Source organism: Pezoporus flaviventris, unplaced genomic scaffold, assembly GCF_033815535.1.
Source record: "Pezoporus flaviventris isolate CSIRO_AGI_PZ_B2104156 unplaced genomic scaffold, CSIRO_AGI_Pfla_v1 ptg000015l, whole genome shotgun sequence".
NCBI lineage: Eukaryota > Metazoa > Chordata > Aves > Psittaciformes > Psittacidae > Pezoporus > Pezoporus flaviventris.
This window is the reverse complement of record NW_026892563.1, coordinates 20,465,137-20,490,794: the sequence shown is the minus strand read 5'-3', so window position 1 is coordinate 20,490,794 and position 25,658 is coordinate 20,465,137. Positions and strand designations below refer to the sequence as shown.

Below are 25,658 nucleotides of genomic sequence, written 5' to 3'. Positions count from 1 at the left end.
TCATTAGTGACAGGCACGGGAATAGTTAAGGGTGCCCTGCCATTGAGCAAGGTCATCCGGAAAAAGCCTCAGCTGCCTACCACAGGGGCAAGGGAGACAAGGAGCATGGCTTCCAGCCAGATGGGTGCTGGAGAAGAAGAAGAAACACTGATGACACAGAGGTCCTTAACTTTCTTCTCAGTACCTTCTTTGCTCATTGCTGCCTCTCCTGAGCCACAGCAGGGAAACAGCCAGAGCTCTTATCCACAGAGAGGCAGATGGGAAATCACCTCCTCCTTTTGACCCAGCTGTGTCCCCTCTCCCAGCTCATCCAGGGCAGCAAATATAATGAAAGAAAAGGATCTGGTGGGTGATCAACCCATAGTTTGGGACAGCTGTCTGCAGAGCATGGCTGCCTCCAGCGTGATGAACACAATTCCGCTTCCTGATGCTTTGCTTTCCATGAACCTGTCTTCTGCACCTACCTCTGTTTGAGTCAGGGCCACTCCAAGCATACAGAGTTGGCACCTGGGGAAAGCCTGGGTGAGGAAGGGAAAAACACTGCCCAGCAGTGAGGGGAAAAGGGTCAGAAACAGCCCTGCGAGCCCCGAGTGGAGAGGAAGACAAGGAGGGGATGTGATAGAGGCATCCCCAGCAGCCCCTGGAGAGACCATGCTGGAGCAAGTATCCACACTGCAGCCATGGACGACGCCACACTGGAGCAGAGTATGCTCTGAAGGAAGCTGCAGCCCATGGGAAGGACCCATCCTAGAGCAGGTTTGTCCTGAAGGAATGTAGGCCATCAAAAGCCCACGCTGGAGCAGCAGAAAAGCGTGCAGAGGAAGAAGGGGCAGAGAGGAGATGCTTATGGACCAACTGCAACCCCCCATCTCCTAAAATCCCCCTGCACTGCTGTCCTGGGTTCAGCAGCAGCAGTCATTTTTCTCCTTCTTAGTAGCTGGTGCAGCGCTGTGGTTTTGACTTTTGGTCTGGGAACAGCGCTGATAACACTGATGCTTTTAGTTACTGCTCAAATGTTTAGTCTGACCAAGGACTTTCTGAGCCTCATGCTCTGCCAGGGAGGAGGGGAAGCTGGGAGGAAGCAGAGACAGGACAACTGACCAAAGAGGTGTTCCATATCACAGCACGTCATGCCTGGAATGTAACTGAGAGTTACCCAGAAGCGCTAGTGCACTGTGAGGTTGGATGAGGTATCGGTCGGGGCTCGGTCACGTGGGGTGGGGCGAGTTATCCGTTGGCGGGTGGTGAGGTGATGTATTCTCTTCCCTTGTTATTTCCCTTATCATTATTATTATTGGTGGTAGCAGTAGTGGTTTGTGTTATACCTTAGTTACTAAACTGTTCTTATCTCAACCTGTGGGAGTTGCATTCTTTTGATTCTCCTCCCCATTCCTCCAGGAGCAGGGGGAGGGCAAAAAGTGGGGGGAGTGAGAGAGCAACTGCATGATTTACGGCTGGCTGACTGTGTTTAAACCTTGACAACTGCCCAGAGGCGGAGAGAAGAGGAGGAGTTAGTGATGAAGGACTGATGTTGAGCCTGGGGAAAGGGGAGGTGGCGGAGCTAAGGTGTAGTTTTTAACCTCGCTTGTCACCATCTGACTCTATTCTAACTGGCACTAAATTGAATTAATTTCCCACAGGTCAAGTCTGTTTTGCCCCTTTTGGTAACTGGTAAGTGATCTCCTTGTCCTAATGCTGACCCTCATGATGTCTCATGATGACAAGCTTTGTCATCTCATTTTCTTCCACTTGTTCCCCTGCTGAAGAGCGGCAGTGAAACACTGGTTGGGTGGGTGCCCAGCAGCCAGCCAAAGTCAACCCACCACAGAAACAGAGGTCCTAGCACAATTCAGGCTGCAGTTGTAGCAGCACCCGTCATATTTTTTTCCCATGACTAAAGTACCATGTTTCACCATTCTTCCTTGCCAGACTGTCAATACTTTCACTTGTTAACCTAATCATGAGTTTACATTTTAGAGAAAAACAACAACCACCCTGTTCCTGATGTTTGAAACAACTAATGCAAGACAAAAGAACTCCAAGTACTTAATTATCCACAAGAAATTGGCCAAGTTGATTACAGTAGCATTAAAAACAACTGGTATCACATATGCACTTGGATTTTACCCAGAGTCTGTTTTCTGCATTCAAATTTGCCAATCAGTTGCTAAGACTCCCGTGTCAGCAGCTAGAACAGTCTGCTTCTTTTCAAATAATGAAAACGACTTTTAAAGAAACCAGATTCCAAGGGTAAGATCAGGGACTGAGTCCATTAGCTATGCCAGGCCCTGTCATCTGTATCTGGTAAAGATTTGCAGTTAGTGGAGCAAGCGACTGGGTATCAGGAGAAATGGGTTGTGAGTGGTGATATAATTCCATCCCTTGCTCATTAAAAATGTTTAGACAACTCACTGCATCTCATGGTCCCTCACTGCAAACACAGGGGGAGAGGGAGGGAAGAAATGATTTTCTGCTACTTCCAAAGGGAGCTGTAAAGCAGTATCTGGTTCCTAGCAGCTTTGGGATTGCAGGGCAGTATAAAATGTGGAGGCAATTCTGATTTAATTTCTCCCTTAAATTCTGTCAAAGTGCATCCAGTAAACAGGGAATATTCTTTATTATGACTAACAGTACCACGGGGTTTCAGCCAAGACTATGAACCTATTCAGCCAGAAAGAAAAAAGAAAAAAGACTGTATATACATGCTCACAGATTGGGGAATGCTTGATTCCTTCAACGTGCTTATAGGCTGAGCTGATCACAGTTTGCCGAAGGCTGCCTGGGACATCAGTGCCAGAGACAAGAATTTACCTGTGACTTTCACTAGTCCTTATCCAGCACTTCAACCTAATTATTTCCTTGATACTTTCACAAAATAAACCAAGAGGGAGGAAATCCCAGGATTAGCTAATTGTGGTGATTCACAAAAACTACAGTCTGCCTGGAACATGCATTTCTCTCCCACACATCAGAAACAGGGAGGATGCAGATAATCCCCAACAAACCACTGGCTTGGTAAAACAATTAATTATTGACCTTATGAAGGTTTAACAGGATAAAATATCCTGCTAACAGAAGAGCACAATGGACAATTAAGATTTATCTCCTGATGAAGAAACCTCATTTGTACTAAAATATTGGGTGATTTATATTTTCTGTTTCAACAGATCGCTTAAGATTTAACAGATTGCTGAATAAATTGTTTAAATATGCAAATCATCTGGGCATTTTGTAATATTTCTCCAAGGGCTTTTTCCCAGTAGTTCTCACCAGATCATGCAAATTACTAGTGGTTCAGAAAAGGAGCATATAACATTTTAATTGATAGAGTGTTTCTTTCTGCTCCAGTTCTTTTACATCTTCCCTCTCAGATTAACTAGAAACATATGACCTCCAGGAATCCTCACATTCTGTGGGGTTCATGACAAAATCAAATATTGAAAGAGATGGAGCACAGGAAATTAAGTGTTTATGTAGATAAAATGAGCTGACTTGGGGAATATAAACAGTACTAAATTAGACTATATAGAGTGCCCTGTACACCTAATTTCCATGATGAATGACGAGCTGTAATGGGCATTCATACACTCCTTGCACATTATCCCCAGACCTTCATTTTGCCTCTCCCCTCATTCTGCTTAGAGGTGACACTGCTTCCCAGAGGTTGCGGGGTAACCCTGCAAACGGAGCGCAGCCATCAGGGTGGGGGCAGCTCACCTACCTGTGGTTTCAGCCACCGCACACTGCTGCAGCCCAACCCCATTTCCATGAAGCACTCTCCACTTGACGCTCAGGGAGTCTACATTTCCACCTCAAAACCACAAAAAAGGAAAGGAGGTTTTATCCTTCTTTCCCATAACTGCCTCCTGAGATTAACTCTTTAATTACCCTGCTTAACCACCAGCAGCCCAAAATCTGAACCTCTGGGCCAGAAAATGGGGAAAAAAAAACAGAAGGAGAAAAAAAGGCAGTTTTTGAGTCACGTACTGATTTCACTTACCCAGTACCTAGTGAACCAGGCAATGCATTTGTGATTGCATCACAGAGTAACATTAGACACAACAGTATCTTTTATTCCTGTTTCTTAAAGCTCAACCTCAGTACCAACTTAAAAAGCAAGCAACACAAATCATGTCCCCACCAGCCAAATGGCTTCCCTCTTACACTTCTGCTGAGAAGCAAACCCTGCAGTGGCAGATTTGGGTACCCTGGCTTCAGCATATGCGCAGTTCCCCAGTGATCCACTTCAATCTGAATCTGAAAAGAGCAATTCCAGCCCTGCAGCGTGGTGTGAGCTCTGCTACCTCATGCATTATTTCAGCATGAAATATTTATAAACTGAAGAACAGGGGCAGGCTCCTTCTTTAAAGAGTGCAATGATTATTTTTCTTTTTTCAATGCAGGAACACAAGAATCTGCAACTTGTTTGACATCCTGGGTTTAACAGCCCAGTCCCCACTCCTCCTCTACATAAAAGGAGCCAAGATTTCACCTTGCAATTGATTTCCCTTTAAAACCAAGACCAAGCAGGTATTTTTACATCTTAGGGCTAATTTTATTTCTCTTTACATTAGCTCTCAAGACCATACCTGTGTGCTATTTCTGTATAAAATAAAAAACCCCACAGTATTTGTATCATCATTATCTTTCCCCTGGCAGCAGTTTGTGTTCTGAAATTAAACCAGTGGTCACAGTCTACAGTGACACACTGTCACAGAACTGGCCCTTGGAAAGCCACTGCTAAACCTGACAACCTCAGGGCCAAACCAGTATTTCCATAATACAAAGCTGTTGGTGGGTAAGATTCCCTCACTCTACCTGATTAGAGCTATAAAACACAGCTCCTGTTTCAGTTGGAAACCAGAAGGTGGAACTTCAAAAAAGCTGCAGGTAAATTGGTCCTCTGTGGGCACCAGGGCCCTTGAGTGCAGCAGTCTTGTCTTATAGCTTGGAGGACCTGTGGCCAAAGAGCACAAATCTCTGCAAATTAATCTTCTGCTTTGACATGTAACTCTGCTAACGAATTCTGCAGAAGCAGTTACACAATTGACCTGTTCTCTGTAGCACTGATGAAGCTTTGCTCTTTTTTCACCTACAGATTTAGAAATATTTACCAGGAGAGAACTAATTGACTCTCAGGAGAACAAACCCAATTCTACTTCCTTTGAAACATCAGGAAAACAATTCCAGATGCGTAGCACCTAGCAAACAGGAATGCAGCAATTGTTAGTACCTAGCATTTCTGAAGTAATTTGATTACAGAATAACTAATTACTTTTATTTTTTATTAAACATGGAATAATTTCATGTATATTTTTTTGCATTTCTTATTTGCCAAAACAAAGGGTAACTGACCCGCCTTCCACTCAGCCCTAAAACATGTCCTATCTTTGTTACCTGCTAGTGTACACCTTAATTTATGTTTCAGTCAAGCCTGCACTATAAATATACTTCTGTGGAGGTACTGAATGTGCAGACCCTTATAAATACCAGAACTACTGTGAATCCAGCCCAGAGAGCCAAGAGATGGGCATGGACCTGAGCAGCTGAGCATGCCCACGAGCCTCTGCCAGCTAAGGGGAGCTCAGCTTTTAGGGTGAATGGGCAATTCCTAAGCATCCTGATTTAAACAGACCACATGCACACACATACAAAGGTACATCCAGTGAGAGAATGCTAAGAATTAGTTATAACTTGGATTATCTGTGGAATTCTAAATTCCTGGTTTGGAAACTGCACTGTTTAAACAACAGGACAGATGCACCATAGCTAAGTTAGTCCTCTGAAACAAGTAATTTGCATCCCCTTACTAAAGTGGTAACAGGAGAGTACTAAAGTGAGTTGCTAAAAAGATTATGCTGTTACTTTATGAAGGGTAGCTGGTATGGCTTTAACCAGTTAATCAGTACAATCTTCCAGGAAATCAGCTATTTGCTTAAGCCAATAACTCTTCTACTTGGGGTCATCACTCGCTTTTGGTCATTCATTTCTACAGAGCATCGTCTGTTCCACTAGCAGATACTGCAGTTAAAGGTACTATGTGAGGAAGAAAACTCTGTACTTAATCTATTTCTATCTTGCTGAACATATCCTTACCAGCACCAACAAAAAAGGCTCAATTTCACTCAGTGCAGCACAGGCTGTGCTAAATCTATGCCATCTGGTGCAGATGCACATACAGTAAGTACCTACTTAAATTTAGAGAGCAGTTACAGCATGACCTGCAGACCATGGCAGTAGATATTCATGTCTGAACAACAGTATGTGCTTCCATTATCACTCTGCCTTTTCAAATGGAGCCCTAAAGCTTACAGCCCACTAGCTATTTTTGCAGGTAATGTCTGTGTCACACATCACCTTCTTCGTGGCAATATAACTAATTAACTGGAAACTGCCAGGCATGGACTATACATTGCAATATTCACTGTTCTGCTTTCTGGCATTAAATGAATAGATTCAAAATGCACTGGCTTTACATCAAAGCACCTCTCTTGGAGTCAAACTGCAGTCCTGTGTTTAGTATATGGCTTTGCTTCAGGTTTTAAATGGAGATTACACCGATTTTTAAATGTGCTGCTTCCAAGCATGAGACATCGAGGGTAGCTGTAATAAAATTTACATCCATGTGATCAGTTCAGAAATACTGCTGTAAGATCAGCAGTGAAATGATTTGATAGCTTCAGTCCACTTTTTGAACTGAAAGGGACCCAGCTCCCAACAACCACAACTGGCTATTAAGCCACCATAACTGGCACCAGTCATGAGGCTGACTGGTGAAGGCAGCAGTAGGACTGAAAAGTAAATGCCATTTCAGCTCAGATGGGGGAAGAGAGGGTAGTATTACCACAGAAAGGTGACAGCCCTCTATTCTCTCTCACCACAGCCCATAAAATACAATGTGAAACTTCCCGCTGATTCCCTGGGAGCTGAACTAGGACCCAGGTTACAAGCCAAGCAGATGTTAACAGTTTATTGCAAAGAAAACAAACAAAAAAAGAAACTATCTACATGAGTTACAGCAAATCCATACACTCTTGGCACAACCACTTACACAATAAACAGTATTTTAAACAACACCTACAAAACTATTCTGTTTCCCACTAAACATGAAGGCTTTCGGAAACTTGTACCATGTTGGACAGGTCACTTAGGTTCAGACACCACTGTATTTTGCAAGAGATGCCTTCTTGAAGTTGCTAGATCTGCGCAGTAAACCACAGGGAAGGCAGACAGTCTCCGAGGAAATTTCTAGAGCCCATTTACTGTATGAATTTGGGTGGTACACATGCTTGCTCACAAAGAGATGGAAGAATGCAACAAAGATTCTACACGGATAATGTACCGCTGTGCTGACTGGGCTTCAATCATCACTTCCATACATTTTATTTCAGAGATTAAAATGGCACACATGAACCAGGCATCAACCATCACTATGCAGGTGGGCCAGAGACATTTTGTTACCAGGCTGGTTCTACAGCTTCAACAAGATTCCTGTTAAGTTCAAGATAAATAAAGTTAGTATCTTTATGACCATTGGAAATCTGTTTTCAGACCATAGATATTAAACCCAAGAAAGACATCTAAAGGCAGATTTTAGATTCTTTTTAAAAGAGAGTCTTGAAAATATCTTGTTAAATATACACCTAAAAAAATCCCATTTCACAGATTAAATATAACACTATTTTCATAGCTATTTCCTAGCTACGAAAAATATGCTAAGTAGCTGAAGAGAAAAAATATATTGCTACTGAAATCTATTTCAAACAGGATAGAGCTTATTTTTATTCTCTTCTTGACCTTTATATGAGAAGATGCCCTAAAATTCTAGATATTTTGTATTACATCTGATGTCACTAATTCACAGGAGTTTTCAACCTATATCAAACTATCAGAGATCACAAAAGAATCTAAGCTTTCCCTCCCCCATTTAATTCACCATCTTGGAGAGCTTTCAAAAACAGGAACGCAGTCACATCTGATTAAGAGTTTATTTATTATATTTCATGGTTTTGCAGAAATAATGTAAAGATGGTAGTGAAAGTATGGAAGGGTCAAGAGGAACTGAGTATGCAGAGAACGCAAAGGTTTTTTGAGGTGTCCATGTGTGGGGGTTTTGTGTTCTTTTTAAAAAAAAAAAAAACAAACAAAACAGGAAAAAGCCACATTGCTGAGACTAAAAAGTCAGGAAGTGCACTGAAGTTAGCATACACAAAGGCATGCAGTTTTCCAGTACAGCTGGTAAAATGTTAATCACAGAAAGCAAATGTCCCAAAAGCCAGGGGTGATTCCACAGGAGACCACCTGCAGAAAGTCTGAGACTTTTAAGGCCTCCCAGAACCTCTGCTCTGGAAGTAAGCCTCTTCCTGGATAGATGAAAATGGGACCTGGGATGCTGAACACTTTAAACATAGGGGCTGGAAAGCACGTTGTTATATACTGACTCTCCAAGGAGGAGGCACACTCAGTTCTCTGGCCCTTGACCTTCTGCGCTACCCAACTAATATTTTGCCTGGCACCAGCTGTGATGAATTTTGGTTTTAATTAGTAACATCCAGAATAAGGCAAGAAACATATTTCACATGAGCTGGTAAAGTTTTTTGGCCACCAAAGGCCCGAGCCACTTACTGGTCTGAAATCTCCTGCATCAAGACCAGAGAGTGGCTTCTGCACTACTACATGCAATGGGCATTAAGAGTCCAAGTTTAAATCTGTATGAAGATGTACCTACCCTTATGAATGTAAGACATCTCCATGGAAGACATATATGAGTATTAGAATCCCACTGCTCTGTTAAAACCATGTAATGGAAGGCTGCACCACAAAGTATACAAAAGAGGAACAAATTAAAGTCACAGAAACACCCTTAAATCTGCCATCTGAGAAATTCCAAAGCGCGTTCATTTAAAATGTATCTTTCTCACGCACATATTTACAACCAGGGATTTCGCATTTACATCCTAGGTCCTGACTGGCATTGGAAAATTTTCAGTGCTAGTACTAATCCCCGAAGAACCTCACTACAAACAGCCCTCATTACACTAATTCTTTGCTGCCTCCACTTTTTGACATGTCAGCCAGTTCCTAATCCTTTTAACTTAATGAAGTAGTAGTTACACAACAGCGGTATCCTGTGGAAGATCACTGATCTGTCCCTTGAGAGCGCTTCCCTGGCACATAGTATGGAGACAAGGGCTGGGATCCTGCCCACAGGGACAGACAGCTCTGGGAGGATGGGGCTCCCACCCTGCAGCAGCAGGCATTTAGGGCTGAGGAGTTACACTGCTGGAATGCTCAACTCGCTCTGAAGAGATGTCCTTGCAGCTCAGCTCCCTGGGCAGAGGCAGTGACAACTCCCACCCACAGGCTAAGGACTGACCTCCTTCGGGATGGCTGGTCCATGCCTCCACTCATCCCTACAGCACGAGAAGCACAGCATTGTCCCCTAGGGAGTGGCAGCAATGACGCTGAGCATATGCGAACATGAGAAAAGACAGCTTTCTTCTCTGAACTGTCACGGTCCGGCAGCAGATAAGCCACACCTTCTAGTCCAAACTGGTTTTATTTTGGCTCCCAGCCTGTTTGAAGCTGCTGCAGCAGAAAAGCAAATGCCTGGCGAGGGGAGCTTTTCCAAGGGACATGCTCATGGGTCAGGCTTTTGTGTCCTGCAGCCACCATGAGGGCTTTCCAAGACCACTGGTAGGCCAGGCAGGTGGACACAGACAGAAAGTAACATCATTTTCTGATGAATAAGTAGCTTAAACCCACAGGAATAAAATAGGACTGGAAACATTTGGCTACAAAACAGGGGGCCAGATTGAAGCTCAGCCTCAAGCACTTCTTAAGTAGGTCAGAGCACAAACCCCAAAGCTGAAGATCTGCATTCACAGGGGAAAAAACCTCCAATCCCTATTTTATGGCACAGGCATTTGGACAGAAAGGTTTGTATTGCTCTTGTGAAGCCAATATGAGGATTTTGTTGACAATACAAAGGAAGAAGGCACTTTTCACACCTGAGCATGGCCAGAGAGAACAGGGGATCCTTACGGTGGAGCTGCTCTTCTGGACAGACCAGAGACAGCCCAAAATCTCATAGCTCTTCTCATGCTGAACCATATTTTCAGTCAGTGCACATCAAGTGACTTGAGGATTTGGCCCAGTTAATTGACAGTTTGTATCTTGTGACACAAGCTGAAAAAACAATGAGAGTGATAAAAATATGGCAACAGCTATAGTAATGCTACTGGTGGTTATGAAGGAGCTGTTAGTTCTGGCAGTTATTAAAATCATTCAACGTAAGTGACAGATAACAGTAATAAATTAGCGGATTTGTTTCTCATATCCATACATCCAGCATTTTCTGCGAGCAGAGAAAAACAATGGCATCTCATTACAAAGCTCTATCAGGACCTGCAACATGTATTAAATTATTAACCATAACGAAGCCTAAGTGAAAACCCTCACTTGAGGGTGCAAACAGATTTAAAACAGCAGCTGCTAACTAGTAAGATGCTTTCCAGTTGCCAGTCTAGCAGAGCAGTAACTGCTTTTATATTAGCTAAAAGAGGTACTGCATTTTCCCTCAATGCTGTATCATGGGAGCCTACCAGGAAGGTGTAAGAGGGCACCCATTCAGCACATCCTCATCACCCCCAAGGCCTCCATATCCTCCCTGTGGAGAATCCAGCCTCTCCCAGGGCCTCTGGTCACCCCCTGCTTGCCAGGCAAAAGATGAGAACCAGGTTGGACCAAAATGCCCAAAAACGTGCCCTCCCCAGGGCATGGCACCATGGGCAGAGACAGGGAGGACAAGATGCAGCTGTCCGCAGCTGCATCTACAGTGATGGGCAGATGATGGGCAGGAGGGTCAGGGACGAGCTGAGTGACCACGCCTGGGGAAAGAGCTCCTAGCTACTGAGGTATAAACTGCTCTTTTCCTTCAATTCTGAAGCACAAATGTCGTGAACAATTCTCCTTTAAACCCCAGTGTAGGACAAGGCATAGAGAGTACCAAGCAGCAGTTTTCCATTTTGACTCAGCCCTGCTCCTCAGGAGCCCTGGTGATTTTCTGGGTAAGCCAGCCAGGCTCTTCCCAGCTTTTAAGCAACAAGAACTTCGAAGTAATGCAGCTTCTTCACAGAAGAGATGAGTCAACCTTTAATGGGAGTATAATCTATTCATTGCAAGGTCCTGGGAAAATAAACCAGAAGTATACAGAAGCGTAACTAATGCTGTCTCAAGGGCACCTGACTGTACCTGTACCTGATAGATCTCAAATGTTAGGCATTATTTTTATGCACTCCTAAACATACCCAATGATCTAGTGGACACTCAGAGCCCAGGAAGAAGCCCTGGGCTAGCAATCACACCAGCCCTCCCCACTGCTTACCTGCCCTAGTGGAATCCCCAGCAAGGCTTCCCAGCCCTTTGGAGGGATTGCAGGTCTCTTCAGGTGCCTACTGGAGCACCCTTCTTGGTAACTACTCACAGATATGCAGAACAAGCCCTCCCTCACTGGAGGTAAAAAGAAGACCCTCCCTGCTTTAAACAAGGACCTACAGCTCAGAACCACATGAACTTGCTGAATTGGAGTATAAACCAGGGCTGTTTCCCCAGCAGCACACAGGCCAGTTCACACGCAGAGGTGACCATCCGTGCTGGCTAAACAATAACAATCACTGTCTGCTGTGCAAACACCAGTCTGGAGGTCAGCTTATAAGCAGCTGCTGTCAGCCCAGGGCTGCAGAGGAACACGGGAGAGAGACCCTGTACCTGCCAGCTTGCTGAGAGCTTCAGAATGTTTGATCAGCCGAGGTCCAAACCAGAACAAATTCCTCCTTCTGTGCCCAGTGTGAAGAGACCTTCCCAGATCAGCAAATCCATCCCCTGCTAGCACAGGCAGCCATGCCAAAGGCTATTTCATCCTCACTTCAGAAGAAAGGATGACTGGGGAAAGATATGAGGAACAAGCAGGAAAATGCTACAGAATTTTAATGCAAAATAAATTATGTCAGAAGATAGCAACAATGTAAGCTTACCAAATACAGATGTTAAATCTCAGTTTCTCTCTTAATCTCAGCACATTATCTTAATGTAGCATATTATATGAAACATACAGCAGACACGCCACTATGTTTACAGCACCCCTGTCACACAGCAATTTTGAAAGCATTATTGTCAAGCTGACATTTTATTACATTTCTGGAAATATGCTAATTCAATCATTAGGTTTCAGCCATGAAGGCTCAGGAACAAAGAAGCACTGTGCTTTACTTCAGACAGTTTTAAATGTTGCTGAAAATGGAGAAAGGGGGCAGTAACTTTTAATCCATTCCCCATCCCCTTGAAGCTCTATTCTTTCTCTCTCCACTGGAATTTAGTATCAAATTATCCCTCCAAGGAGCCACTGGAGGAAAGCAGTGCAAGCTAAGCAGACTGGTGAGCCTGTCATCCATTTTCATAATTTCAGTTTATGTAAATAGGCCGTCTATTTCCAAGCCAAACACAGGGTTACTGCCATGGACTGAAAGAACAGTATTAGCTTTCAGCCACATAAATACACTAACCATCATCAGACACAGCCTCACCAAGGTCTTTGGGGACCATGACCACACAGCACAGCAAGCACTCATCACGCTGCAGTGTGGGAGAAGCTGTGCCCCACAGCAGAGATCTCAACAGAGAGGGAGATGAAAATAACTCATCTTAAAAGAACACAACATTTGCACATGACAAACTAGGTTTGTGGGAAGGTTACTACTTAGATTAGATTAACATCAATGCTTCTCACTCACAGCTGACAGCACTTTCGTGCTGGACATGGCACACAAGGACTCCTCACATGCGAGGTCATTCTCCATCACAAGAGGTTTTCATCTGAGTATGTTTTATCGATGGCATTTTCAATATCTCTATTCAACATCAGACTTTGGCTCCAAGTAATCAAAATTCTGCCCATAACCCAAACAATTAATCTGTATTTGTAGTAGTTTACACTGCTTTTAGAACCGAGGAGCCCCATCACCAGCAGAAGCACACTCTGTGAATGGCAGACAGGATATTGTGAGCATAAGACTGAAACAATAGACAATTTAAGTATTTTGAAACCCTTGGAAGAGAATATCCTATAGAAGTGGAAAGCAAAGATGATTAAAAAAAAAAAATCTGTATTCTTTATACAAAATATTGCACTAACAAAATTCTTGCTACTCTACCTGGAAAATTGAGAAGATTCCAAGAGATATAATGCAAAAACAAGGTCTTGTACAAAATACTCTTAGAGTTGCTTTAATGCCAACAATGATAAGTGAAGTGTTAAATTTATGCTAGCTGCTTATTTTCTCTTCTCTTGGTTTACATTTTCAAAGCAGCAGACGAGGAGAGGACAGAAACTCGGGGGCTTGAAGGATGTGATCCAAACAAAAGAATTTTAAGAGCTGCTGTCGTATACCATTTAAACACCATTATATTACAAGTGCTACTTATATGTAAGCAATTAATTTTGGGTCTCTCCACTGCTTGTCTTCCATTTCTGAAATCCTCCTCCGTCTGTTACCACAGTATTTCTGCTTCTCTTTTTCTCCACCAGTCTATTGCATTGGCATCATGACATGGGAACAAGTACTCTGCCATGCTGCTCCCTCCTCCCTGTTCACCACTCCTGACAAAATCACAGAGGCTGCCCAACATAGAGTGCTCCTGACACCACAGCACCTTAAATGCTGAACACTGACTCATATTGATGGGCACCAGTGATGTGGTGCTTCAACACAGATACTAGAACAGTATTGTAATCCAGCCAGTTATCTAGATGGTTTTAGTGTTGTAGGAAATTGTTAAAGTAGAATTTCAGAAGTAAATACATTATAAGATCCTAATCGTGTGTATACATACACACATGCATATACACATTATGTATGAAAGATAACAGGCAGCAGCTGCAATCCCCTGCCCTCTCCTTGACAACCTTCCTGTTCCTCCCAGTTTATGTTACCTTACCTGGAAGGTTGCAAACTGCTTCTGGGGGGCTCTGTCCTCTGAAGTGCAAGACATCTGCTGCTGAAAGTGCTGCCTCCTCCTCCATGAAGGGACATGCCACTCTCCAAGGCTAACTGATTCCCTCCTGTGCCAAAAGGGTTATTTTTATTCTGTTCCTTTTACTGGGGATGAGGAGGGAGAAGCAGCGATGAGGGGAGGAAAGGGAAGGGAAGAAAAGGAAGGGACATGCTTACATCCAGGCCCTCTCTTACTGTGACACTGGAAAGGAAAAGTGAAATGAACAAGAGTGACAGAAATAAGCAGTATACGGTATCAGAGATCAAGCCTGCAGTTAATGTGATACCATAAGCACACACATTTGAAACTGCATTTTATATGTTATTCCTAGTTTCCTAACACTGGTGCCCTATTGTCTGCTCAGCAGCTGCAAATAGCTACAGGATAGCAGTATCCAAATTACACCTTCATTAGGTCATCCTGATCATGGACTATATAAAGGACTGGAATAGAGATAGTTTGTGCAGTCCCTTTATGCTTCAACAGCAGTGTAGCAAGTCCACAAGGCACCTAAAAATAAGGTTCACCGAATCTTAGCTATTGAACAGATATTTCAACAACAGTTGTAGATCTTTAGTACCTCTTGTGCTTGTGCCAAACTGTACCATGGGCCTCAATAAAGACAAAGAAGCTGGAACATTCAGCAGCAAACCGAGCCTCCCTTGTGAACAGAAGGAGTAACTGCATTTAATGGCAGCAGTAAAAATCTCTTATCTGTGTGAATGAGCCAACAGAGAGAGACAAGATGATGAAACATGCCTGCCCAGTTTGTGAGATGAGCATTTCTCCATCCCATACTAAATACTTATGTATGAAGTAAGTCCCAGCAGAAATATTTCACAAAAATAATTCATTACAGGGAAAAAAGAGGAAAAAAAAAAAAAGAAGGAAGGATTTAATGGTAGTGGAAGTGATGCTGAAGGTAAAAGTCAAAACTTTTTCCTTTTTTTAAATAGAGAAAAATAATTGAGAAAACTTAAGTGAATTTCTAAGGATTATATTAACTATGGAATTTCTATCCAGTTGTGATAAATCTCAAAGGAACTTGTGGCTGCCCTGTGAATTAATAGTTAATTTTCTTTAATTTTAAATAACTCACTTACATACACCAAACTTTGTTTCTGTGCCTTAAAGAGACACATTAAGATTAGAATGAGTTTATCTTTCTAGGACAATATTGTCCAAATATTGAATTAGTGCACCTAGTTTTATTTGGATTGGCTGCAATTACACTGCACTGCATCAAATGGCCCTCATGCACAGCTTTCAACCCAGAAGTATCTTCATTAATAACTCTGCTCCGAGTTGGTGTGGTATTACTTACTACAGAGCAACCAGTATAAAACACAACAGACTAATCCTCTGAGAGTCAAGCTCAGGGAAATCTCAGAATTAGCCAATAAAACAGAAATTCTCCAGCTGGGGGTAGGGGAGGCATATATGCATTGGATGCGCAGGGAACAGATGGATCAGATGAGGTGGGATTTGTCCTGTGTACCTCCTGACCCTCCAGGAGTGACACACCTCCTTAAGCAGTACTTGGACTGGGAACAAGAGAGCATGAAGTGACAGTGAATGTGGAAGGTATCATGGTTATTAAAAGCAAAAAAAGAAAGAAAAGATGTGGTTTTATGACACTTGGATACAATGAGGTACTTCAGCTTACACCTTGTCCCATTAGAGCCAAGTGCATGAAATCCCTACTGAATTAGCTTATTGATGTCAACAGCATGAGGACTATCTGAATTCTCTCAAAGCTTTGGATGTACAGATGACTAAACAAAGTTACAGATTCTTACAAAATTCGGAGGTGGACCTTTCCACCATTTGAAAAAGGGAAAGATGTGTGAGGCGGCATAAAATAACAGACAGAGGGTAAAATTCTCACAAAGAAAGGACAATCCTCTTGTGATCAGCATAATCCCCAGGCTCAGTCTTTACATCAGTCCTACTAAGTGTTAAGAAAACATTTATCTTTTGCATGACCCAACCTTATGGGAAAATCCTGCAGGCTTCCAAAACAGACCACTGCAAGTGATAAACACAAAATTCTCTCTCCTTTTCACTGAAAACATATTTTCAAAGTAGTACAGTATAAGCAAGTTAATTTCGCTGAATTCCTCATGAATGCTTGGTTTTCCTCCTCAGAGTTTTCTCTAAGCCACAGAGAGCATTTCAGTGATTTATACCTTAATGGTTCCACTTTCAGGCCAGATTCTAACAATATTCCAAATGATGAAAACCAGATGATCCACAGGGATGTCAACAACTCAAGTTTTAGCACGAAACAGTGCTAGCCTTTTTTCTTCTGAACAACTGAACTTGCGTATTTACAAAGACTTCCAGTTTTCACTGAAGAAAACTACTCTAGTTCTTCTGGCTACCTATTAATATAAAAAAAACCTAAACTCTCTAAACTGGTCAAATAAATGAACCTAATTCCATTAGTCCCAAACATTTCAAAACAGTGAGACACTCCCGCCCCCAAAAAAAGAGGTGGAAGACTTGAAGTAGGAGCTATCTTTTGAGAGCTGCTGTTTGGCAAGCAAAACAGTTTTTTCCCCATTTTGAGCTGCCTGTCACAACACAGGGTCAGAAATGAAAACACAAAGGGCCAAAGAAAAGGCACCCTGTGTTTTAATTCTGGTGCTGACAAGGTTTTCCTCTGCAGCTGTCATCAAGAGCAGATAGCGTTCTGGTCATAAATCTGATCACACATTTTCTGCTAAAGGATATGAACTGGGACAATAGGCATGAAACAAAAAAAACCCTGGAAGTTCAAACACTTCACAAAGGTCACATTTTGAATACCAGTTTTCTCTCCAGCCGATCTTACAATGCAAATGTGGTCCTGGATCTTTTTCTAAGTTGTGGTTAATCAGCCCCCTGCACAGAGAGTTGGACACCTTTTTTGTGGAGGTTTTCCATGCTGAAGCACAGATAGCATGCTTCCACAGATGTTGAAGACCAAGGATTGAAAGGCTGAAAAGTTATTCGCCTCTTAGAAGAAAAGGAAAATGGTTATCAGTCTTGTCCTTACTGATGACATGTTTAAAGCCAGCCCCAAGCACTCAGCACAAGCATCTTCAGGCTTTACTGCGTGTGCTCACTCAGGAAGACTCTTCTGATCAGAAGCCGCAACTCAAGCCACATGGAAAACATAATTATTGAACCAGGCCTTTGGCGCACGTATCAGGAGTCTCAGAGCCAGAGGCATGATATGACAACTACCAGGTAAATAGTTTGCAGCTTTACGTATCAGCCCAAAGTACTTCAGTCGTGGGAATTCGTGAACATTGCGCTGATGAAGAGGAATGCAATTTTATTTTAAGCAGAGTACCATACAACTGTCGTGCAGACAGAGAACCATCCCCAACCCATATGCTGCTTCACATATTTACTGTGGGATGCCTGAGAGTGTCTAATTTTAATTATTTGGAATCTGCAGTGAATACCAAGCTTCCTGATTTTTTTTATTCACTATGAACTCCAGAGGTTATATCTCAATATTCCTAACTCTTAAAATGTTAATTCTGTCCTTTGGTGCACTCCAACTCCGTACCCACCCTCCATCCCATATACTCGTATCAAGTGAATCAGCTTAAGGGACATTTTCTGAGGTCACTGCTTTTCTCAAAAGTACTACTTGTTATAAAACACTCCACGTCAGATACCACACTTAAATACACTACTCATGGCTTTTTCTTTGGTTATGCAGACTGAGGCAGGCACACGATTTTTATGTTAAATGTACTCTCTGCCTCTTTTCCTCCTATTCTGTCTGCCTTCCTTCCTGGCCACATTGTGCAACCTCTAGACTTAAAACAAAACAAAAAGACACCCAAAAAACTCAGCCCTTCCAACACAGATTATGGTCATGTAAATAATACCTGATATTTCAGTGGTAACTACACAGGCTGTTGCATACTCTTTACCTCTGTAAGACTTTTCCACCTACTCTCTTGCAAATAATCATCCACTAACTGCAATGAGATCACAGTTCTCTAAACTTTTTACTTTTTTCCTCCAGTTACTTTTGAAGTCCTTGGAATCATGTGTTTTGTTTTTCTAAATAAAGTTGCCTTAGAGTAAGTCATTCTGAAGACATTTACCAAGAAAATTCATACACTTTACAATGAAAGGTAGCATCACTGCATCTTAGCTTTCTTCTGCTTAAGCCAGTAGTCCAGTTTACTCCCCTTAAAGGCTTAAGCAAGAAAATACAGACCGATCACCAGGGCTGAGTATTTTATCAATGAGTTTTCTTAAATACTGTGGACCAAATCTGGGTGTCATTCCCTTCATTTCCCACTGAATATTCAACTGGCCAAGCAGCATTCATTTGAAAGCATAGCTTGACTTTCTGTTCTTTTTGCTCCACTATTTAACTTGGAATCTGGGTTTATTTCACATCAACTCACAGCTGCTGGTCACGAAGTGCTGTGCAAGAGCAAAGATAGCATCTAGAACCACTCCTGACAGCATGCATCTACTGGCATCTCTGGCCAGAGAGCTCTCTGTGGCTCAGAAGTTACCTATGAGCCATGATAAACACAAGGCACAACAAGAAGACAAAAAAAGTTGGAAATGAGCTGTTAGAAAATCCACCAGGGAAAGCATGAGGGCCAGACAATTTGGGGCCTGTCAGATGCAAATACAAAAAGCGCTGTCAGAAGCACACATTCAAATTTGGGTTCTGCAGAAGAAACCACTTTCATACCAATTCCCACCTCTGAGGAGCACTGGGGTTTGAGGCTGGAGCTGAAGGCAATAACCAGATGTCTCCAACTCCTCAGTCAAAATGCTGCTGGTTTGATAGTTAGGAAGATACTGTTGTGGGCAAACCTGGAGCATCCATCACAAGAGATAACACTGCAGTTGTTGCAGTCCCTAGCCTGGTAGCGAGCTGCAGAAGCAGATGAAGCACAAAGAAACTGGTAAAAGGTCAGTCACAAATGAGCCCAATTGCTCAGAAAGTATCTTCTGAAGGGCAGTCTCATTTTCCTGACTCAAAGATCTGGGATGATGCTGAAGGCTGGGAAGGATGCCTCCAAGCTTTCTTCTGGTGGGGAATGAAAAGTTGGGCAGGAGGAACAGTTTGAGCACTCAAGGATCCCTGCACCTTTCCTTCATCCTACAGACACAGCTCTGTTATGTTGCACAAGTTTAAACATAAATCTGTAATTTGTCAAAAAAAAAAAATAACCACAAACCAAACCCTTGTTAGACGGGCTAACTATTAAGTAGTAGATGCCAAGCAAATAAACAGGAGGAAACGCATATGCATCAGAGGAAATAATGACAGGCTGTAGCTATTGAAAACTAGTAGGAAGGGAAATATAGGTGGAACATTAATGCTGTGACAACTTGCTCTGAAAGGGCATCATGAAGCTGGCAGAGGAGGAGGAAGGATGTATTACTTTACATTAGAGATGCTCATGGGACTACAGATGATTCAATCACAGACCTTGAATGCTTACAGATTATACCTGTAGTCCAACTAAAGATGGAGTTACTGGAACTTCTCTTACAGGCCCTGAAATCCTAATACTAGAGTGAGCTGATAATTCTGCATCTGTTCTTCATGTGTGGAAAGAAAAACAGGCTAATCAGAGATGCACACAGCCAGGAGAATGTTTGCTGAAAACCTCATCTGACTGAAGAAAAAAAATTCCCTGGTGTCCTAAAAAGATGATAATTTCCTAAAATAGAAAATTCTAAACCCTTACATGGAATAATTCAATGTTGATCTCATTTTAATGAGTGAAGAGAGTTAATTAATCACCTAAAAGCTACAAGCAACGTAAGTATCAATGAGCATGATCTAGTCACACTGATTTTGTTCTAAAATCAGTATATACATCACTGCCTGGTGTTTATAGCCTGTCTGCACAATTGCTGGCATATGGGTCTAGAAAAAGAAGAGAAGCATGAAACAAAACAGAAAATTGTTTAAAAAGAACCTATTGCATGCTAAAAAGCTTTTCCAAAATGGCAACAGAGAATTATGCTTGTGAAATAAAAACCAACCCAGAAAAGAACAGAAACTTCAGAAAGACATACAGATTTATAAAGAATAGACAGAGCACAGAAATCAGTGGTAAACACATGAAGCACAGACAACCTCTAAAGAAGGAGAGGAGCCAAAACAACACTGAGGACTCCTAATGGTGTTTCAGGCAGTAAAAAGACATTTCTGAAAGCACCCATGCAGATCAAGTGCATTGTTTGGTGTAGACGGTAGTATCAAAAATGGTGACACAGGAAAAGAAGGATATTTAAAGAACAGCATTACATGGAACTAGCAGCACACATAATTTGTTGGATTAAAAATCATTCTTTAAAAGATTTCAATACACAGTTGTTAACAGAAAGACATAGGCAGGTAAGTAGCTAGTGGCCATTTCCCAATTCCAGGGATTGTGTCTTCTTCTAATGCAATTTCATTGGTTTGCCATTTGAGGGTGAGGAAACATGAAACTTCTGTGTGAAAAGCTTGCACATAAAAGACCAATATAATGCCAAATAATGAAAAGGGAAGGTTATTCTTATGGATCATAGTTAAAAGTCACAATAACGTCTTTTGCAAGGCTATAAATGCAAGGTAGTAAGCCTAGCAAAGAACAGTTTGCAGGCTTAAAGCAGTAGGCATGCTTTGAAGACCATGGCTTAAAGACTTAGAGCTGGAACGAATTGTTAAGGTAAACAACCTTCTGTGATGATCACAGATAGCTGCTTCAGAATAGGTACTCAAAGAAAGATACAGGAAAAAATAATCCTGGCAAGGCTTCTGTCAAAACTGTGTGCTCAGCCCTACTAGCCATGCTTCAACAAATACTAGAGGGAGCTGAAAGGAAGGCCAAAGAATTGACCCCAGAGCAGAAACAAAGCAAATCTTACATGTGAGGCTGACAGAGTTCATCCGTCTCAGCGATAAGGTTAAGAGCTGTCATGATGACTACTTAGGGCCACATTTCAAATTTGCAAGTAAGTTAAGAGTTGACAGTAGGATTCCAACATTCATTTCCCAGCAAAATTTCTCAGAAATGCTAGTAAATGAACTACAGAACAGTTTACCAGGAGAGATGGTCAACCCATTAATGCCTGAAGTTTTCAAAGTGAGATTACACACATTTAAAGAAGATTTTAGGGGACAAAAAAATAATCTACTACGCTCAATCACACAAAATGTCAGCTCAGAAGAGTATAATGACTCCTGGTCTTCCAGTCTATGAATTGGAGTGCTTAACCATAAAAAATTAGAAGAATCAAATGTCTCCTCTGAGACATGTTGTGGTAAATGGCACTTTTAAGAGCCCCCTCCAGTATTTAAACCCATCCAAACACACACAAACCCTTCCAGTGTGTCAAAGCCACTGGCACTCAGCTTTAATTTAATAGCTGTTTACATTTGTTAAATAAACATACAAAAGATTCTGTGTCGACCTGGTGCTGAAGGCACGGTTTGAACATTTCAGCAGTCGCTCTAAAGAATTCCCTGGTCACTCCTTCTCAAAGCACAGCTCTATCATTAGGCTGGACAAATGCCACTGATGCTCACGTGGAAGTAGGAGATGAAATCCACGCAGTCTATGGGATGCCACCTTCTTATAATGTGATATCCTAGGCTACTGTGTCCATCATATCTAACCCTACACGAGCTGGAATAAGGTACTCAAAACCATCACCTCCTTCCACACATGTAAATGGGAAAGCAATTTTGGAATGAGAAAAGAAAAAAAAAATAAATAAATTAAAGCAGACATTCCCTAGGTAAGCAGGAAAAAAGATGTGTTGTCATTCCCCAACAGTAATCAATCTTAAGTACATGTTTTTTTTCTTCCCAGAGCAATGAAGGATTCTAGTGCTCTATTATAATTTTATTTACTTTAGTCCAGGAAGTGTCTGATCTGCTTTAAAAACTGTGGATTGATTCTGTATTAAAACACCATCACTCTGCCTACTCCTTCAAAGTGCTATAAAATATGCTGAAGGAACACTGGCATGCTCCCCAGGTACCATGGCTTAAACAAAAACTGCAAGAGAGGAGTCTTTTTAGAGAAAGCAACTATCACCTTCCCACTCACTCCTCCCAAAGCACCAAGCAGTCCGTATGACGAGCCTCCTTTTCTTTTTCTGGTTTAGTCAAAAATATAAACCAAAAATACATTACAGAACACATGTTAAGGAGATTACTGGTGGGGTTGATGAAAGAGAAGGTAAGATGCCCTACCCTGAAGGTGGGGTTGATGAAACAGAAAGTAAGATGCCCTGTCCTGAAGAACAACAGATTTAGATTAGGAATTCTTCACTATGAGGGTGGTGAGGCAGCAGAACAGGTTACACGAGAAGCTGTGGATACCCCATCCCTGGCAGTGTTCAAGGCCAGGGATGGTCTAATGGAAGGTGTCCCTGCCCATGGCAGGGGGTTGGAACTAGATGATCTTTAAGGTCCCTTCCAACCCAAATCATTCTGTGACTATGATTTTATGTTTTATTTAGGTTTGTCCTCACACATGAACATAATACTTATGGATTTTCACTTGAATTAAGACCAAAGCCTAGAGTCAGGTTCACTAGCATGCAAACTTCTTTTCTTCCTCACTGATGTATAGCTAAACAGCTTCACTAGAGCTTATGCTTTTAATCAACAATTTACTCCTATATTTTTCTCTAGATGAGAAATATTCACAACCACCCCGTTTCACCTGCTGTGGTCTTTTTTAAGAACTGTGAAACATGCTATTCATACCACAGTGTTAAAGGGTCAGATTACCCTCACCTAGAATCTATTCAATAAATTCCAGGAAAAGCCAAAACACCACTTAATAAAAACAAACAAGTCATTAAAAAGAAAAGGGGGTTTTTACTCAAAGCAAAAGGTCTCAAATCCAAGTGGTTTGACTCAGGTAGTGTAACAAAGCATTTCAACAAAACCCACAAGATTTCTATTCACAGCCCTTTTCATCTGAAGAGCTTGAAACAAAGTTCTCACTACCTCTAAAGCTTACACCCACAAATTATATTATTGTACACAGGCTAAATACATAACCCTCAATTTTAGCATACTTTAGCATACTTTCTGGTACGCTTCAAAAATATATGCAACATGAGACTTCAGAGGAATACCAGTGTTTTGCTACCAGCAAGAAAAATAACACACCGAACCAAGATCCCAAAACCCCAAACCCTGACACCATTTACTGCCAAAACAGAGTGTCCTGCACCCCAAGTTTAGTGTTCATGAACACAGCACATCATTCCTTTTCAAAGTGCAGATATACTTACGAAAGGACATTCCCAATGTAGGCATAATATGAACAGCAGTAGGGAGTAGTCCCATCACAGCAGTAAGCTTTGCAGTCATTATCACACTGAGCCAGACAATCTTCTGCTGAATAAAAATAACATTCATGCGGTCAAACAGCAGCAAAAACAAAATGCGGTACAGCTCAGCTTTGAAGAAAATGCAATCTAACAGTTTTATACAATCACAGGACTTCACTTGAGGCACAACCTGACCCTGTAATCCTAGTGGCAACCCATTCCCACTCATTCTGCATTTCAGAGTTAGGTGCTTTGTGCGTGGGTATTTTATAGCTGGCCATATCAGTTTCTCCTCATGCTTAATACTTTAAAATAAGAAAAAGGCATTTTTAAACATAAAGACACCTCAGACCACCTCCTTCCATTCCAGCAAGGAGTCCAGAAGGAAACCTGAGGCCACACTGCCTGTCTCCCTCAGCTGCAGGGTGGCGCAAGAGAAGGAAGCTGCCTGGGAACTGGCTACCTCCCCCAGTCCCTGCCCAGCCCTAGCCTGGGGTGCAGGTTAGAGCTGCCCGGGGCTTCCTCATCCCCTGCCAGCTGGTGGCAATCCCCTCACTCTGCTTCAGCTCCATGGTCATGGCCAGCGTGGCATGGTGGTGCCCATCAGCCCCACTGCTGAAGGCTTTGTCCTGCCCAGCCAGGGCCGCAAATGTTTCCAGCAGCAATGCTGCGTCAGACTGAGGAACAACACACACTGTGCCACAACAGAAAGAGAGCTCTTCACAGTTAAGAAATGTGGAAGAACACATATCCTTTTATTGCTGTGAGAAGCTATTTTAAAGCTATCAGCCTCTTGTGCTATCGCAATTCAGTGTTTTCAAAGCCCTTAGTCAGGTAAATAACACCCTACAGTTTGGGTACTGACACTGCACTGTAAAAACTCCCTCAGAGATCCTGTGCTTCCCGGATCTTCCTCCCCACTGCCAGGTCCTCAGCTGCAGCCTGGATGAATCCAAATGGACTCCCTGCCCCACATACCACCACCCCTGGTGACTTCTTTGGTCACATGCTGCCAGAGCACAGACCCAAAAAACGAAGATGGCAAACAATGCGGAAGCACTCCTGACACTCCGCGGCTCCTGTTCCCTAGGCAGCAGATAATGCTAAGTGGTTCCCGCTCTCCCATTCCATTACTGTCATTCATACTTGCTGATCCAACTTTCCACGTGCTGGGATCTGGGCAACCCTGCCTCATATCAGCCATTGACACAGTCCTGATCCCGTCCCACCTCTGTCCGCAAGTTCCCACCTTGCACCAAGGTTCCTTTGCACACTGACTGCACAGCAAATGGCTCACGCTGCTGATCCATCCCAAACCTTAATCCTGCTTGCTACATTTCCACAGGTCAGCTCTCCAAACCTGCTCATGCCTGGTCTCTGCTTGAAAACAAGCACCAACGGTGAGGGCTGGAGAAGGCTACCCAACACATCACAAGGGTCAGCTCATGCAGCTGTGCCCTCAGCCTGTACCCTTGTGTTGAGGAAACTCACAAGCACAAAACATGGAACAAGTGACCCATCGGTTGAAGACCAGCCCCTCAGTCTAGTGAACTGGGGCAGCCAGAGGTACTTTTTGTCTCCACAAAGAGGAGAGAAGAAGCCAGCGACTGGCATGGGCTCTACTGTGAGGTAACCGCCATGCCTGAACAAGGGACGCTTCATGGCATGGCCTTCGCACCGTTACCCCGCAGGACCTCCATGACAGGAGCTTCAGCCTTTCGCACCATTACCTACTTTTTCGACACACGCACCTACAGCTGTGCCCGCAACATGACCGGTAAGCACAGCTACTGGACCAGATGTGAGGGCAGCCGCGTCCTGTGGCTCCTGCTCCCTCGCAACACCCAGCGCTACCGAGAGGTGCGGGACAGGACACCACACCTCGTCTTTCCCGCAGGACACGCATTTAACCTCCCTGCAGCCCGAGAAGGACTCGCACACTGCACTTTCTGCCCGAGAGAGCTCTGCTGGGACACCCCGAACATCGCCTTCCACCTCTGCTGCCAATTCCACCTCCGGCAACCAGGAGAAGCCCGTGCGCCTGCCGTAACCCGCCGTGCCCCGGCCCTCGCAGCCCTCCCAGCACCGCTCGCACCCCCTGCCTGCGGCTTCGCGGCTCCCCCTGCCCCACGCACGCCGCTGACCTGCTAGGAGGAGGAGGAGGAGCAGGGGGTGCAGCACCCCCCAGGCGGGGCGCCCCTCGGCTGGGCCGCGCCGCCCCGCTGCCTCCATGCCGGCGGCGGGCGCGGAGCCGCCGACCGCCCCAGCGCGAAGGCGGG

At 43.2% G+C, this 25,658-nt stretch overlaps 1 protein-coding gene across 2 annotated transcripts in view; it reads right to left on the bottom strand.

Moving 5' to 3' along the window:
- CYYR1 (cysteine and tyrosine rich 1) overlaps positions 1-25,658 on the bottom strand; it is a 54,311-nt gene extending 28,653 nt beyond the window's left edge. The window contains exons 1-2 of one of the 2 annotated variants that reach the window (XM_061453754.1): positions 25,524-25,658; positions 23,341-23,443 (exon numbers count right to left, since the gene is read on the bottom strand). In XM_061453754.1, coding sequence (XP_061309738.1) covers positions 23,341-23,443; positions 25,524-25,611 — 191 coding nt within the window. In that variant the 5' untranslated portion in view covers positions 25,612-25,658. Of the gene's footprint in view, positions 1-23,340; positions 23,447-25,523 lie in introns of both variants that reach the window. The other variant, XM_061453753.1, reaches the window with a different exon arrangement.